Source organism: Nomascus leucogenys, chromosome 22a (genome assembly GCF_006542625.1).
Source record: "Nomascus leucogenys isolate Asia chromosome 22a, Asia_NLE_v1, whole genome shotgun sequence".
NCBI lineage: Eukaryota > Metazoa > Chordata > Mammalia > Primates > Hylobatidae > Nomascus > Nomascus leucogenys.
The window spans coordinates 27,835,978-27,849,739 of NC_044402.1; the positions used below are offsets into that span (position 1 = coordinate 27,835,978).

At 39.3% G+C, this 13,762-nt stretch overlaps 1 protein-coding gene across 3 annotated transcripts in view; it reads left to right on the top strand.

The window, feature by feature from the left end:
- SNW1 (SNW domain containing 1) overlaps window positions 1-13,762 on the top strand; it is a 44,191-nt gene that overhangs the window by 19,683 nt on the left and 10,746 nt on the right. For all 3 annotated transcript variants that reach the window (XM_012498139.2, XM_003260812.4, XM_030802661.1), the window contains exons 4-10: window positions 2,356-2,451; window positions 2,533-2,639; window positions 4,359-4,463; window positions 5,403-5,472; window positions 6,413-6,478; window positions 8,800-8,916; window positions 10,288-10,429. In XM_012498139.2, coding sequence (XP_012353593.1) covers window positions 2,356-2,451; window positions 2,533-2,639; window positions 4,359-4,463; window positions 5,403-5,472; window positions 6,413-6,478; window positions 8,800-8,916; window positions 10,288-10,429 — 703 coding nt within the window. The remainder of the gene's footprint in view (window positions 1-2,355; window positions 2,452-2,532; window positions 2,640-4,358; window positions 4,464-5,402; window positions 5,473-6,412; window positions 6,479-8,799; window positions 8,917-10,287; window positions 10,430-13,762) is intronic.

Consider the following 13,762-nt stretch of genomic DNA (forward strand, 5'->3'; position numbering starts at 1 on the left):
TTTTTTAAGACAGAGTTTCGCTCTTGTCGCTCAGGCTGGAGTGCCATGGCATGATCTCGGCTCACTGCAACCTCCGCCTCCTGGGTTCAAGCGATTCTCCTGCCTCAGCCTCTCATGTAGCTGGGATTACAGGCACCCACCACCATACCCGGCTAGTTTTTCTATTTTGGGGAGAGACGGGGTTTCACCATGTTGGTCAGGCTGGTCTTGAAATCCTGACCTCAGGTGATCCACCCGCCTCGGCCTCCCAAAGTGCTGGGATTACAGGTGTGAGCCACCACGCCCAGCCCTGTTTTTATTGTTTTAATAGGGGAGACAGATAATAACCATGTAAAGTAGATAATTACGTGCTGTGAACAGTCTTGATCACAGTAAACAGTGCTATGGAGCAAATGATTGGGTGGGGAGGGGTTACTACTAAGGCAATCAGAAGAAGCCTCAATAATGGAGACTTTTGATCTGAGACACACAGATTGAGAGCTTACTTGAAGAATGATAAACAGAACTCTGTAAAGGCCTAGAATTGGGGAAAAGTATGTTATGTTCAAGAAACAGAAGATGAGCTAGTGTGACTGAAGCATAATGAGTGAGAGTTGTAAGAGGAGATTGAAGACATAGGCAAAGTCAGGTCAAGTTGCATAAGCCATAAAGTGGCTCACACTTTTTTTGCTCTGTTTGGAGTAGAAAATTAGAAATAGCATGCATTTCCTTTAAACTGTTTTAATGAATGATGTATGATAGACTTATTAATATAAGACTTCGGCTTGTAGTGGTAAACAATTCTACAAAAAATATTCTGAAGATCTCAAGTGCCTAGGAATTTGATTTTGATATTCATAAGTTGTCCTTTCTTTTTATATACCTCAAAGAATTTCTGACTAAAGCATTAAAGGTAGAATGCCTATTATTTATTGAATTTTCTGTATCTCTTTTTTTTTTTCTTTTTATATGGTGTCTTGCTCTGTCACCCAGGCTGGAGTGCAGTGACGCGATCTTGGCTTACTGCAAGCTCTGCCTCGCAGTTTAAAGCCATTCTCCTGCCTCAGCCTCCTGAGTAGCTGGGACTACAGGCTCCTGCCACCACACCCAGCTAATTTTTTTTGTATTTTTAGTAGAGACGGAGTTTCGCCATGTTAGCTAGGATGGTTTCAATCTCCTGACCACATGATCCACCCGCCTCAGCCTCCCAAAGTGCTGGGATTACAGGCGTGAGCCACCGCGTCTGGCCCCTCTGTATCTCTTTTTTACTTTAAAATATGCCGCGTAACTTTATGAAAATATTTAAGAAGTAGGCTGGGCGCGGTGGCTCATGCCTGTAATTCCAGCACTTTGGGAGGCCGAGACGGGTGGATCATGAGGTCAGGAGTTCAAGACTAGCCTGGCCGACATGGTGAAACCCTGTCTCTACTAAAAATACAAAAAAAATTAGCCGGGCGTGGTGGTGGGCGCCTGTAGTCCCAGCTACTTGGGAGGCTGAGGCAGGAGAATGGCGTGAACCTGGGAGGCGGACGTTGCAGTGAGCCAAGGGCTCGCCACTACACTCCAGCTTGGGTGACAGAGTGAGACTCTGATTCAAAAAATAAAATAAAAAAATAAATTATAAAAAAGAAAAAGAAAATATTTAAGAAGTACAGATGGACCTGAAAGTAACCAATATTCTATTTGTTAAGAGCCTGCCACATCAGTGTCAGCCTAACAGAAACCATGTTGGGCCTAGTAGAAGTCATATAACAGGCCTCAATTTGGATAATGGGTATAAAATAAGTTGCATATATAGAATATATTTTTCTTTTTCTTTTTTTTTCTTTCGTCTTTTCATGGAAGAAAGCATTCTGGGTTTTTTAACTATGGCACATGTTTATTTTCTTAGTCTATGAATAGAGTTGATGGCAGAAAAGAGAAGCATTATAAGTAGGATGAGGTCAATAAAATTTTCCAGGCCCAGTGAATTTGGAAATTATTTGGTAACCTGACTTAAATTCTGATGAGTTTGTAATCCAGGATAATGGTGCTATAGGCAATTTATATTATCATTAATTTCAAGTTCTAGTGGGCCTCAAAAATAGTGATCATCGATGCATGATTTTGTTGGCATGGTTTATTTGGATACTGACTTGATTAGAAGATCTCAAATAATTTAAATGCATGAGGTCAAGGGAGAATTACTAACTTACAGCCAGGGTAGCAATTTGGTTATATATTTTAAGCTTCCTTGGTTTTAAAATCTAAAAGAGAAAATCTAAGTGTCCTAAATTTTTAAGTGTGCTGAGAGGACATGTTGACATCTGAAATGGCTAATGAGGTTTCTTTTCGTTGTTTGCTTTTCTTAAGCCTGCTTGTGTTTGAACATTTTAGGTCATTTATAGCAAATACACTGACCTGGTTCCAAAGGAGGTTATGAATGCAGATGATCCAGACCTGCAAAGGCCCGATGAAGAAGCTATTAAAGAGGTAACTGGGAATTGATATATTCGATGACTATTTACATCCTGATTAACTTCCAAACTCTCAATGTGATATTTCCTATTTCAGATAACAGAAAAGACAAGAGTAGCCTTAGAAAAATCTGTATCACAGAAGGTCGCCGCAGCCATGCCAGTTCGGGCAGCTGACAAACTGGCTCCTGCTCAGTATATCCGGTATGAATCATGCCTAGAAGACTTAGTTTCATTCTGAACTTGATTCAGCTTGGGGGGGTCATGGTATTCTTTCACTAACCCACTTAGCAACCATTATAAATGCATTGTTTTGAATAATGACTCGAAGCCTGTCTACTCTCTTTGCAGACAATTGAAAGCACAGTTTTTTAAGGTGTCCACTTTGGTTTTTGTTTGTTTTCTGAGATAAGGTTTCTCTGTTGCCCAGGTTGGAGTACAGTGACACCAACACAGCTCACTGCAGCCCCCACCTCCTGGGCTCAGGTGATCCTCCTGCCTTGATGCCACCATGCCTGGATAATATTTTAATTTTTTGTAGAGACAGGATCTCGCTGTGATGCTTAGGCTGTTTTCGAACTCCTGGGCTCAAGCAGTCCTCCTGCCTTGTCATCCCAAAGTACTGAGATTACAGACTTGAGCCACCACACTTGGCCTCTTTTTATGCTTTTTTTTTTTTTTTTTTTTTTTTTTTTTGAGACAGAATCTTGCTCTGTTGCCCAGGCTGGAGTGCAGTGCTGTGATCTTGGCTCACTGTAACCTCTGCCTCCCAAGAGATTCTTCTGCCTCAGCCTCCTGAGTAGCTGGGATTACAGGTGCCCGCCACCATACCTGGCTAATTTTTGTATTTTTTTTTTTAGTAGAGACAGGGTTTCACCATGTTGGCCAGGCTGGTCTCGAACTCCTGACCTCAAATGACCCATCCTCCTCAGCTTCCCAAAGTGCCGGGATTACAGGCATGAGCCACTGTGCCCAGCCTATGCTATTTTCTTTTTTCTTTCTTTTTTTTTTTGAGATGGAGTCTCACTCTGTCACCCAGGCTGGAATGCAGTGGCACGATCTTGGCTCACTGCAACCTCTGCCTCCTGAGTTCAAGCGATTCTCCTGCCTCAGCCTCCTGAGTAGCTGGGAAGGCTTGCACCACCATGCTCAGCTAATTTTTGTATTTTTAGTAGAGACAAGGTTTTACCACGTTAGCCAGGCTGGTCTCAAACTCCTGACCTCAGATGACCCACCCACCTCTGCCTCCCAATGTGCTGGGATTACAGGCATGAGTCACCTGGCCTGGCCTTATGCTATTTTCAAATTATATTTTTTGGTTTTAGAAATTAACAATTACTTGTGGTATATGACCTAAATCACAATTACTATTTATAGTTTTCCATTTATAGGTAATAAATATCTTTATAATACTTCTAAATTTTGAGGCGCTTCACTTGACTAAATCTGCATAGAGAGTTGAATCACATACAGATATTGAGGGAAAATTCAGAGCTGGTAGGGCTGCTGTCATTATTCTTTTCTCTGTTTTATAACCTATGATTAATCAAAAACTGCTAACTGTAAGTTGCCTGCTGGGATTATTATAAGTGTTTTTTCCTCAGATGCAGGCATACCAAATAGGTACTGTTTTCTAGACTGCCTATCTGGGAAACTGAACACAGCACCTTCCGTGTCGGAAAACATATGAGGATGGGTTATTTGCAAACTAATACCACTCAAGTTTATATTTTGACTGTAACTCATAATTTATGTTCTTTTATCCCTCTTGCTGTCTGCTTTGTCTAAATATTTTGTTAATTTTCTGTTAATACTTTGCGAAAGGAATTGAAAATGTAGTCTAGTTTAAGATTGTAATAGAAGGAAAATACCTACTGAAAGCTTGAACTAATTACACCTTTAGTTTTTATCTGCTTTCTTCAGATACACACCATCTCAGCAAGGAGTGGCATTCAACTCTGGAGCTAAACAGAGGGTTATTCGGATGGTAGAAATGCAGAAAGATCCAATGGAGCCTCCAAGGTTCAAGTAAGTAAAAAGGAATAGGCTACTAATATACACAATAACATGGATGAATCTCAAAACAATTATGCTGAGTGAAAGAAGCCAGACAAAAACAAGTGCATACAGTATGATTCCATTTATCTAAAACTCCAGGAAATGCAAACTAACCTGTAGTTACAGAAAGTAGATCGGTGGTTACCTCTGGGGAAGGAGGTAGGGACACAGAGGAGATGGGAGGGGCAAGAGGAATAGGCAAGGGGCAAGCAGAAACTTTTGGGGATGATAGACATGTTCACTATCTTGCTTGTGATGATGATATCACAGGTGCGTATTTGTGTCAAAATTTAATCAAATTGTATGCTTTAAATATGTATAGCTAATAAATGTCAATTATCTCAATAAAGCTGCCTTTTTTTTTTTTTTTGAGACAGTCTCGCTCTGTCACCCAGGCTGGAGTGCAGTGGCATGATCTCAGCTCACTGCAACCTCTGCCTCCTGGTTCAAGCGATTCTCTCGTCTCAGCCTCCTGAGTAGCTGGGATTACAGGTGTGTGCCACAATGCCCAGCTAAGTTTTTGTATTTTTAGTAGAGACAGGGTTTCACCATGTTAGCCGGGATGGTCTTGATCTCCTGACGTCAGGTGATCTGCCCACCTTGCCCTCCCAAAGTGCTGGGATTACAGGCATGAGCCACCGCACCCAGCCTAAAGCTGCTTTTTAAAATGGAAAAAAGTATATTACTCTGCAAAATGACAATAATGTTGTGGAGATGGGGTGAGTAATAGTTTCAAAGTTGGCCATGTTTTATTCATTGTCGAAGTGGAGTGGTAAATGTATATCATTATACAGTCTCTGTTTTTGTCTATGTTTGAAACGTTTATGCAAGAGAAAGGAGGAGAGACTTGATATGATGACTAAAAGGGAGGAAACTATATCACTCTCTGGTTGTGTTTTTATACTTCAGGATTAATAAGAAAATTCCCCGGGGACCACCGTCTCCTCCTGCACCTGTCATGCATTCTCCTAGCCGAAAGGTATTCTTTGCTGTAGTCCAAAATATTTTTCTACTCATGGTTATTAATTTTATAGATAACCTCCCTATGCCTATATACAGATGCATGTCACCACACTGACTTGTAGTTTCTTTTTTTATTTTTCAAGATGAAGTTTCAAGAATGCTTATGAGAATGTATATAACATGTTAGCTATAAGTTTTGTTATTAGTAACCCAAACCCTACTTTTAATGGAATGGACAGGGTCTGCTGTTTCAGTTTAAGGATGTTATAGGAAGTGAATATATGGGTTCATTAGGTCCCTGGTAATTTGAGTGACTTTTTAAGATACGTTTTGTTAATCAAAAGAACAATTTTTCATCCAAAAGAAGTCACATCGGCCGGGCGTGGTGGCTCACGCCTGTAATCCCAGCATTTTGGGAGGCCAAGGCGGGCAGATCACCTGAGGTCGGGAGTTCAAGACCAGCCTGACCAACATAGAGAAACCCTATCTCTACTTAAAAAAAAAATTTAGCCAGGCATGGTGGCGCATGCCTAGAATCCCAGCTACTTGGGAGGCTGAGGCAGGAGAATCACTTGAACCCAGGAGGCGGAGGTTGCAGTGAGCCAAGATCGCACCATTGTACTCCAGCCTGGGCAACAAAAGCGAAACTCCGTCTCAATTAAAAAAAAAAAAAAAAAAATAGAAGTCGCATCACTTTAAATATGGAAAAATACTAGCCAACATTTATAACTGTCAAGAATAATCTCTAGATTATTTTCTATTTTTCACACTAGTTCAAAGTTACTACTAGAATTATATGGTAAACTAGTGCTAGCAAACAAATGGACTGCTGGCCTTTTACTATGTCTGTGCATATGTCAGTGTATATGGAGCTGTCTTTGAAGATAAAGATTATACTTAGATTTACTTTGTAGACTATAAATCTAAACCTGTCTCTTCTTTCCCTCTTCTCTCAGATGACTGTAAAGGAGCAGCAGGAGTGGAAGATTCCTCCTTGTATTTCTAACTGGAAAAATGCAAAGGTAATTAAGTTGTCAAATCAGTCTCTATTAATATAACCTACTGGAAAACACCAATAAAACAACTACAGCCTGCATAACTGTAGTTGAAACAACATGTGGTTTAACTGAGTATTTTCAAAAAGGAATGCCCAATTTGGTGACTTTTTTAATGTAATAGAAATGTTAGTATGCCAGGCACGTGAATACTGTGTCAGTTCTTTTTTTTTTTTTTTTTTTTTTTTTTTATTGAGACGGAGTGTTGCTCTGTCACTAGGCTGGAGTACAGTGGCGTGATCTCGGCTCACTGCAGCCTCCACCTCCCAGGTTGAAGTGATTGCCCTGCCTCAGGCTCCTGAGTAGCTGGGACTACAGGCGCATGCCACCACGCTTGGCTAATTTTTTGTATTTTAGTAGAAACGGGGTTTCACCCTGTTGGCCAGGATGGTCTTGATCTCCTGACCTTGTGATCCGCCGTCCTCGGCCACTCAAAGGGCTGGGATTGCAGGTGTGAGCCACCGCACCCAGCCCCTTATCAGTTCTTTTAGTGAATTGTAGCTAGCAGAAGCACATAGAGAAGGAATAAGTAGAATAAATTGTCATATAAATACAAGATGGTATTTAGAAAACTCAAATTTATATCTAAAAATTACTTCTAAAAGAAAGTGAACTGGTGTAAAAGAGAACAGAGTAAATGGATACTTTAAGTGCTTTAATATTCAACTACTTGTCTCTGTAGTAGTGAAGGCTTAAGCTATATATCTCTAATAATCGCCAAAGTTTCTAGGAGTTGTTAAGAATCTATAGATTGTAGGATAGATTTGCTAATTATTGTTTCGTCTTCCTTGCATCATAGTTCATGATTTTATTTTTGATGGATAAAGAAGGCCATTTCAGGTTTCTTAAGAGAATTTATATACTCACCCTAAACAAAGAGGTTGTCGACTGGTCTGATTTGAGTTGATTAATATTATGTAACTGGATGGTATCTTGAGCTGGTTCTGTAACGCTTCATTTTATTATAAGACCATGGACTAAAAGTCAACATTTGAGAGACTAGTCAGATATCTGGAAAATAAAGCTAAGCCTGAAAGTTACATAGATATTCAAGTACAGTTCTTGAGTTATTGAAATGGGATGCAAAGTTTTAGAATGTAGAATGTCAGTTGTTTAGCAAACATTTTTTTTTTTTTTTTGAGACAGGGTCTCGCTCTGTTGCCCAGGCTAGAGTACAGTGGTGTGATCATGGCTTACTGCAGCCTCAACCTCCCAGGCTCAGGCGATCCTCCCACCTCAGCCTCCCGAGTAGTTGGGACCACAAGTGTGCCCCACCATGCCTGGCTACTTTTTTGTATTTTTGGTAGAGACGGGGTTTCACCATGTTGCCAGGCTGGTCTTGAACTCCTGAGCTCAAGCAATCCACCTGCCTTGGCCTCCCAAAGTGTTGGGATTACAGGCTTGAGCTACTGCACCCAGCCTTTTTTTTTCTATTTACTAAAACTTCAGGATTCTAAGAATATAACAGATCATTAAGACAGTAAAGCAGATTTAACTTCCTATAGATGCTAAGATTATAGTGATTCTACCTTTGTTTGACTGTTACATTTACTTGAGGAGCAACTGTTGAACTGTTTGACAGTGATTTCCTTTTATTAAAATCCACAATTATTAACACAAGTATCTATTTTTCCAGAGCTTGGGTTCTGAAATCCTGCTGTCTGAGTTTAAATCCTAGTCGTCCACTTACTAACTGTATGACCTTGGGGATGTTACCAAAACATCAGTGAAATGGACACAATAATGTTAGAAGCTTTATAGAGTTATCGTGAAGGTTAAATGAGACCATAGGTGTAAGTGCTTAATCTTCTACATAAAGCACTCATTGATAGCTGATGTTGTTTTGCATCATTGTCAAGAAAGATACAAGGAAAAAGAACCTCCAGTTAAGTGGTTCTCAAAATGTGGGCATATTTAAATTTAATTTTAGCCAGGCTCGACGGCTCATGCCTGTAATCCCAGCACTTTGGGAGGCCAAGGGCGGATCACCCAAGGTCAGGAATTCAAAACCATCCTGGCCAACATGGTGAAACTCTGTCTCTACTAAAAATACAAAAACTAGCTGAGTGTGGTGGCGCACGACTGTGGTCCCAGCTACTCCGGAGGCTGAGGTAGGATTCTTGCTTGAACCCAGGAGGCAGAGGTTGCAGTGAGCCGAGATGGCACCCCTGCCCTCCAGCCAGGGTGACAGAGCAAGACTCCAGCTCGAAAAAAATAAAATTAATTTAACTTCAAATAATTAATTGAAGCACTTCTGTGACTGGGTTTTCTGTCTGCTTTCACTCTAGGGTTATACAATTCCATTAGACAAACGTCTGGCTGCTGATGGAAGAGGACTACAGACAGTACACATAAATGAAAATTTCGCCAAATTGGCAGAAGCCCTCTACATTGCTGATCGGAAGGTTGGTTTGTTATAATTTGTTTAATGCTCTTGTTACTTTTTAAATCCATTCTTGGTTACCTAAGGTACTGATAATTTAACTATAGTACTGAGCACCCCAGAGAGAGTCTCACCCACGGTACGTGTGTCAGAAATGGCAGCTGCTAGTTGGCAGCTCTCTGCATGCTCCCAGCCTTTGTAGATGTGTACATACACCCCACAGTGGTGATCCGGCTCCCTCACAACATGTCAGAATAATGGTTTGCTAGGATGATCCCATTTTATGAAGATTGCTAGGTTTCATAATTCTTGATTTCAAATTTTCCTCTGTTTTAGATGTAGATGTCCCCCAAAAGGGCAGTTGCAGGAAAAGGCAGATAAACATTCTAATGAATTGAATGCTACATAAAATGACGTTCACAGCATTGGCCATCTATTAATATTACATAATGTATTAAATATTATGGAATTAGGCTGGGCACAATGGCTCATGCGTATAATCCCAGCACTTTGGGAGGCAAAGACTGGTGGATTGAGGTTGAGAGTTCAAGACCAGCCTGGCCAATGTGGTGAAACTGCATCTCTACTAAAAATACAAACATTTAGCTGGGTGTGGCACGCACCTGTAATCCTAGCTACTTGGGAGGCTAAGGCAGGAGAATCTCTTGAACCCAGGAGGCAAAGGTTGCAGTGAGCCAAGAACGCACCACTGCACTCCAGCCTGGGTAACAGAGTAAGACACTTCATCTCAAAAAATATATATAAATATAAATATTATGGAATTAATATGTGATACTGAAGTTCACACGCATCATAGCATGTGTTTGGAACATAAAAAAATGTGTCTTCTGTATCACAGTGAGTACCCTTATAAAAATTATCTAGCAGATGTAAGTTAAGATTTATCTTGAGTTGACTTGATTAATTTTGAAAATGTTATTAATTTTGAAAATGTTATTAATTTTGAAAATGTTATTTTTTTGAGATGGATCTTACTATGTTGCCTAGGCTGGTCCCAAGCTCCTGAGCTCAAGCAGTCCTTCCACCCTGGCCTCCCAAAGTGCTAGGATTGCAGGAGAGAGCCACTACGCCTGGCTTTAATTTTGTTCTTTAGCTTGTTTCTAAGAAAGCATTAGTGAAATGCTTGACTTACAAGATTAATTGGGGTCACGATAGTTTCAATCACTAAAATATTCCTAGAGAAAAAAGCTGACCCTGCAGTGTCTTTCAGGCAGGATATCTTTTAGTGGACAAGATTCTTTGTTTTAATTAGCAATAACAAATCTGAATTCTGTATAATTGCTCTTACCAGCCAGATGTTAGGGAGTTGGATGATAGCCATAAATATTTATCCCATGATAGTGTCCTGTTTAACATGTGACTTTACCAACAGGCTCGTGAAGCTGTGGAAATGCGTGCCCAAGTAGAGAGAAAAATGGCTCAGAAAGAAAAGGAAAAACATGAAGAGAAACTTAGAGAAATGGCCCAGAAAGCCAGGGAGAGAAGAGCTGGGATCAAAACTCATGTGGAAAAAGGTATGACATTCTCATTACTGAATTGAATTTTACTTGGTGAACAAAATATATCTCATTTTAGAAAATCTTTGTTTTCCTACTGCATATAAAGTAGGTACTTTATAAATATAAATATAAAATATAAACAAAATTTAGATACATCAGATATAGTGTAGAAATGGAGAGTAATCTCTGCCTTAGTAAGCTGAAGCAACAGAAGATAAGAAAAAAGCAGGTCTTCAGTTTGGGACTGTACCAGAAATTTTTAAACTTCTGAGCAGTGTACTTTTCAAAATTGCATTATTACTCAAATGATAGGCTTGATTTTCTCTTACTTTAATCTCAAAACTTAAGAGAAATTAGGTATCTAATGGAATAATTCAGCTCCCTCATACGGTGAAATAATCCAGAGTTTTTCTATCTTGTAAGCTCTGATGCATTTCTCATCATTAAATCTGCCAGTGTTTTCTCTCTGACTTTACTTAGTGGTCTACATTGGTGTATTAATTCAATTAGAGTGGGAAGTCGAGTCCTAAGTATAATTCAAGAAATTTTGTGAGGGTGGTTATTTTTTTTTTCCATTACTAAATTCTTACCTGGTACATTTATTCATTCTTTCATTTATTTAGTTCATATTGAGCATCTGCTGGTGTGTAAGGTTCTCTTTTAGACACAAAGTGCTTTTGCTAGACAGTGGGTAGGGGGATGGGATATAACAGTCAACATTCTAGTGAGTGTAGACAGACAGAAGTTAATCATGTAGTATAGTAAAAGGTAATAATTGCTATGGAGGAAAAATAATACAGGGAAAGAGGATATAAAATTGCCAGAAGGTGAGAGTGGTCAAATAGCCCTCACTTCTGAGATGGTGCTGTTAACAGAAATACTTGAAGAAAGTAAGGAAGCAAACCATGTGGATTTCTGGGGGAAGAGCATCCCACACAGAAGGGCCAGCAAGTACATGGCTCTGAGTTGAGAGTATGCCTAGTGTGGCTCAAAGAAGAGCAGACAGTCCAATATGACTGGATTGTATGAGAAAGAAGGGGATAAGTAGGAGATGAGGTGTCAGAATAGTTAGGGCAGGTGCGAAGAGTAGTGGCCAGATCATGTATGGCCTTTTAACCTAAAGATAAAGCTTTTACTACAATTGAAAAGGGAAGCAATTGCAGGGTTTTGAGCAGAATGACGTGACCTGACATATTGTTTTCCAGCTTTATGGAGGTATAATTGGCAAATAAAAATTGTATAAAACATACAACATGATGTTTTAATATACACTGTGAAATATTCACCACTGTCAAGCTAATTAACTTACCAGTCATCTCTTATAGTTACTTTTTACATTTTTTGGTGAGAACACTTAAGATCTACTCTCTTAGCGAATTTCAAATACACAATGCAGTACTGTTAACTATAGTTAACATACAGTATATTAGATCTCCAGAACTTACTCATCCTGCATAAATGAGACTGTACCATATGACCATTTCCCCTAACATATATTTTTAAAAGACCTCCCTGGCTGCTGTGTTAAAAATAGAATACTGTGGAATGGGCATGGGCTAATGCCTTCCAAATAAACTGTAAGAGAGATGGTAACAAGAGGTAGCAAAAACATGGTCCCATATTGGATGTATTTTGGTGGTAGAGTTGACAAAATTTGTTTGTGGATTACGTGGAGATACGAAAAAAAAGTAGGAGTTAAGGATGACTCCAGAACTTTTATCCTAAGCAGTTGGGAAGGATTAAATTGCCAACTGCTCGGGATAAAAGTAAATACTACTTTTATTTACTAATATTGGGAAGACTGCAGGAGGAACAGTTTGGGAGGGAAAGATGAAGAATTTATTATAGTTAAGGATATGTTAAGTTTAAGATGGCGGTGCCAGGTAATTGGTTACAGGAGTCTAGAGTTCAACCATAGGGAAATAACCAGGGTTTTAAGTAGTGATCCACTTCCCTCAGTTATAGATGAATGACTTAATAAGGTGAGATATAAATACCTACCTGGTTGTATACCTAACCATAGAAGATAATTAGAAGTAAAACTTACTGCATCTGAGTTCTCTAAACTAATAAGAAAAAGACAACAGAATGGTTCTCAAGAAATTAAAAATTTTAACGAATCTCTTGCCAGATAGTAGTAAAAACTAACATTTATCAGGTGCTTATTATAGTGGGCACCACTCTGAGTACTTTATTTGCATTATCTCATAATCCCGAGGTAACCCTATGTAGTGGTACTATTATTGTGACTGTTTTACAGAGCAGGAAACTAAGGCTTATAGTGATTAAGTAATCTGCCCAGGTCACATGGTTAATTGGCTATAGAAACAGGATTTGAATCCAGACAGGCTTGCTCCAAATCTTATGCTCTTAACTGTACTCCATTCCCTCAGACTGGCGAGGGTAGAAAAAAGTGAAGATAGATATAAATGCAGTGGAAATCAAGATCCAGCCAGCCCCTAAGGGAAATAAGCAGACAGTTCTTTATTCAATAGAATCTTTGAAAATATAAGGGAAACATGCATAATTCTTTTTTCTGACTTTTTTATTATTACTATTATTTGGTTTTTTTGAGACAGAGTTTCGCTCTTGTTGCCCAGGTTGAAGTGCAATGATGCAATCTCAGCTGACTGCAACCTCTGCCTCCTGGGTTCAAGCAATTCCCCTGCCTAAGCCTTCCGAGTAGCTGGGATTAAAGGTGTCCATCACCATGCCCAGCTAATTTTTTGTATTATTAGTAGAGATGGGGTTTTCCCATATTGGCCAGGCTGGTCTCAAACTCCTGACCCAGGTGATCCACCTGCCTCAGCCTCTCAAAGTGCTGGGATTACAGGCCTAAGCCACCACACCCAGCCTTTTCTGACATTTTATTATGAACATTTTCAAACATATAGAAAAGCTGAAAGAATTATATGATGAACACCCGTATCTCCTACCACCTAGATTCTACACTTAATTTTTTTTTTAAACAATTAACATTGCTCCCATGAAAGAAAAGCTCAGGACTTGACAGCTTCACTGCTGAATTCTTCCAAACATTTAAAGAACTAAATACCAGTTCTACTCAAACTATTCCAAAAAATTGAAGAGAAGGAATGCTTCCAAATTCATTCTACAAGGTCATTATTATCCTGACACCAAAACTAGACAAATATACAACAAAAAAGAAAACCACAGGCTAACATCCCGATAGTCTTAGATGCAAAAATCCTTAACAAAATTCTAACAAACAGAATTCAACACATTAAAAAATATCATTCATCATAATCAACTGAACTATCCTTCATCCCAAGGATGCAAGGATGGTTCAGTATATGCAAATCAGTAATTGTGATACATCACATTAAT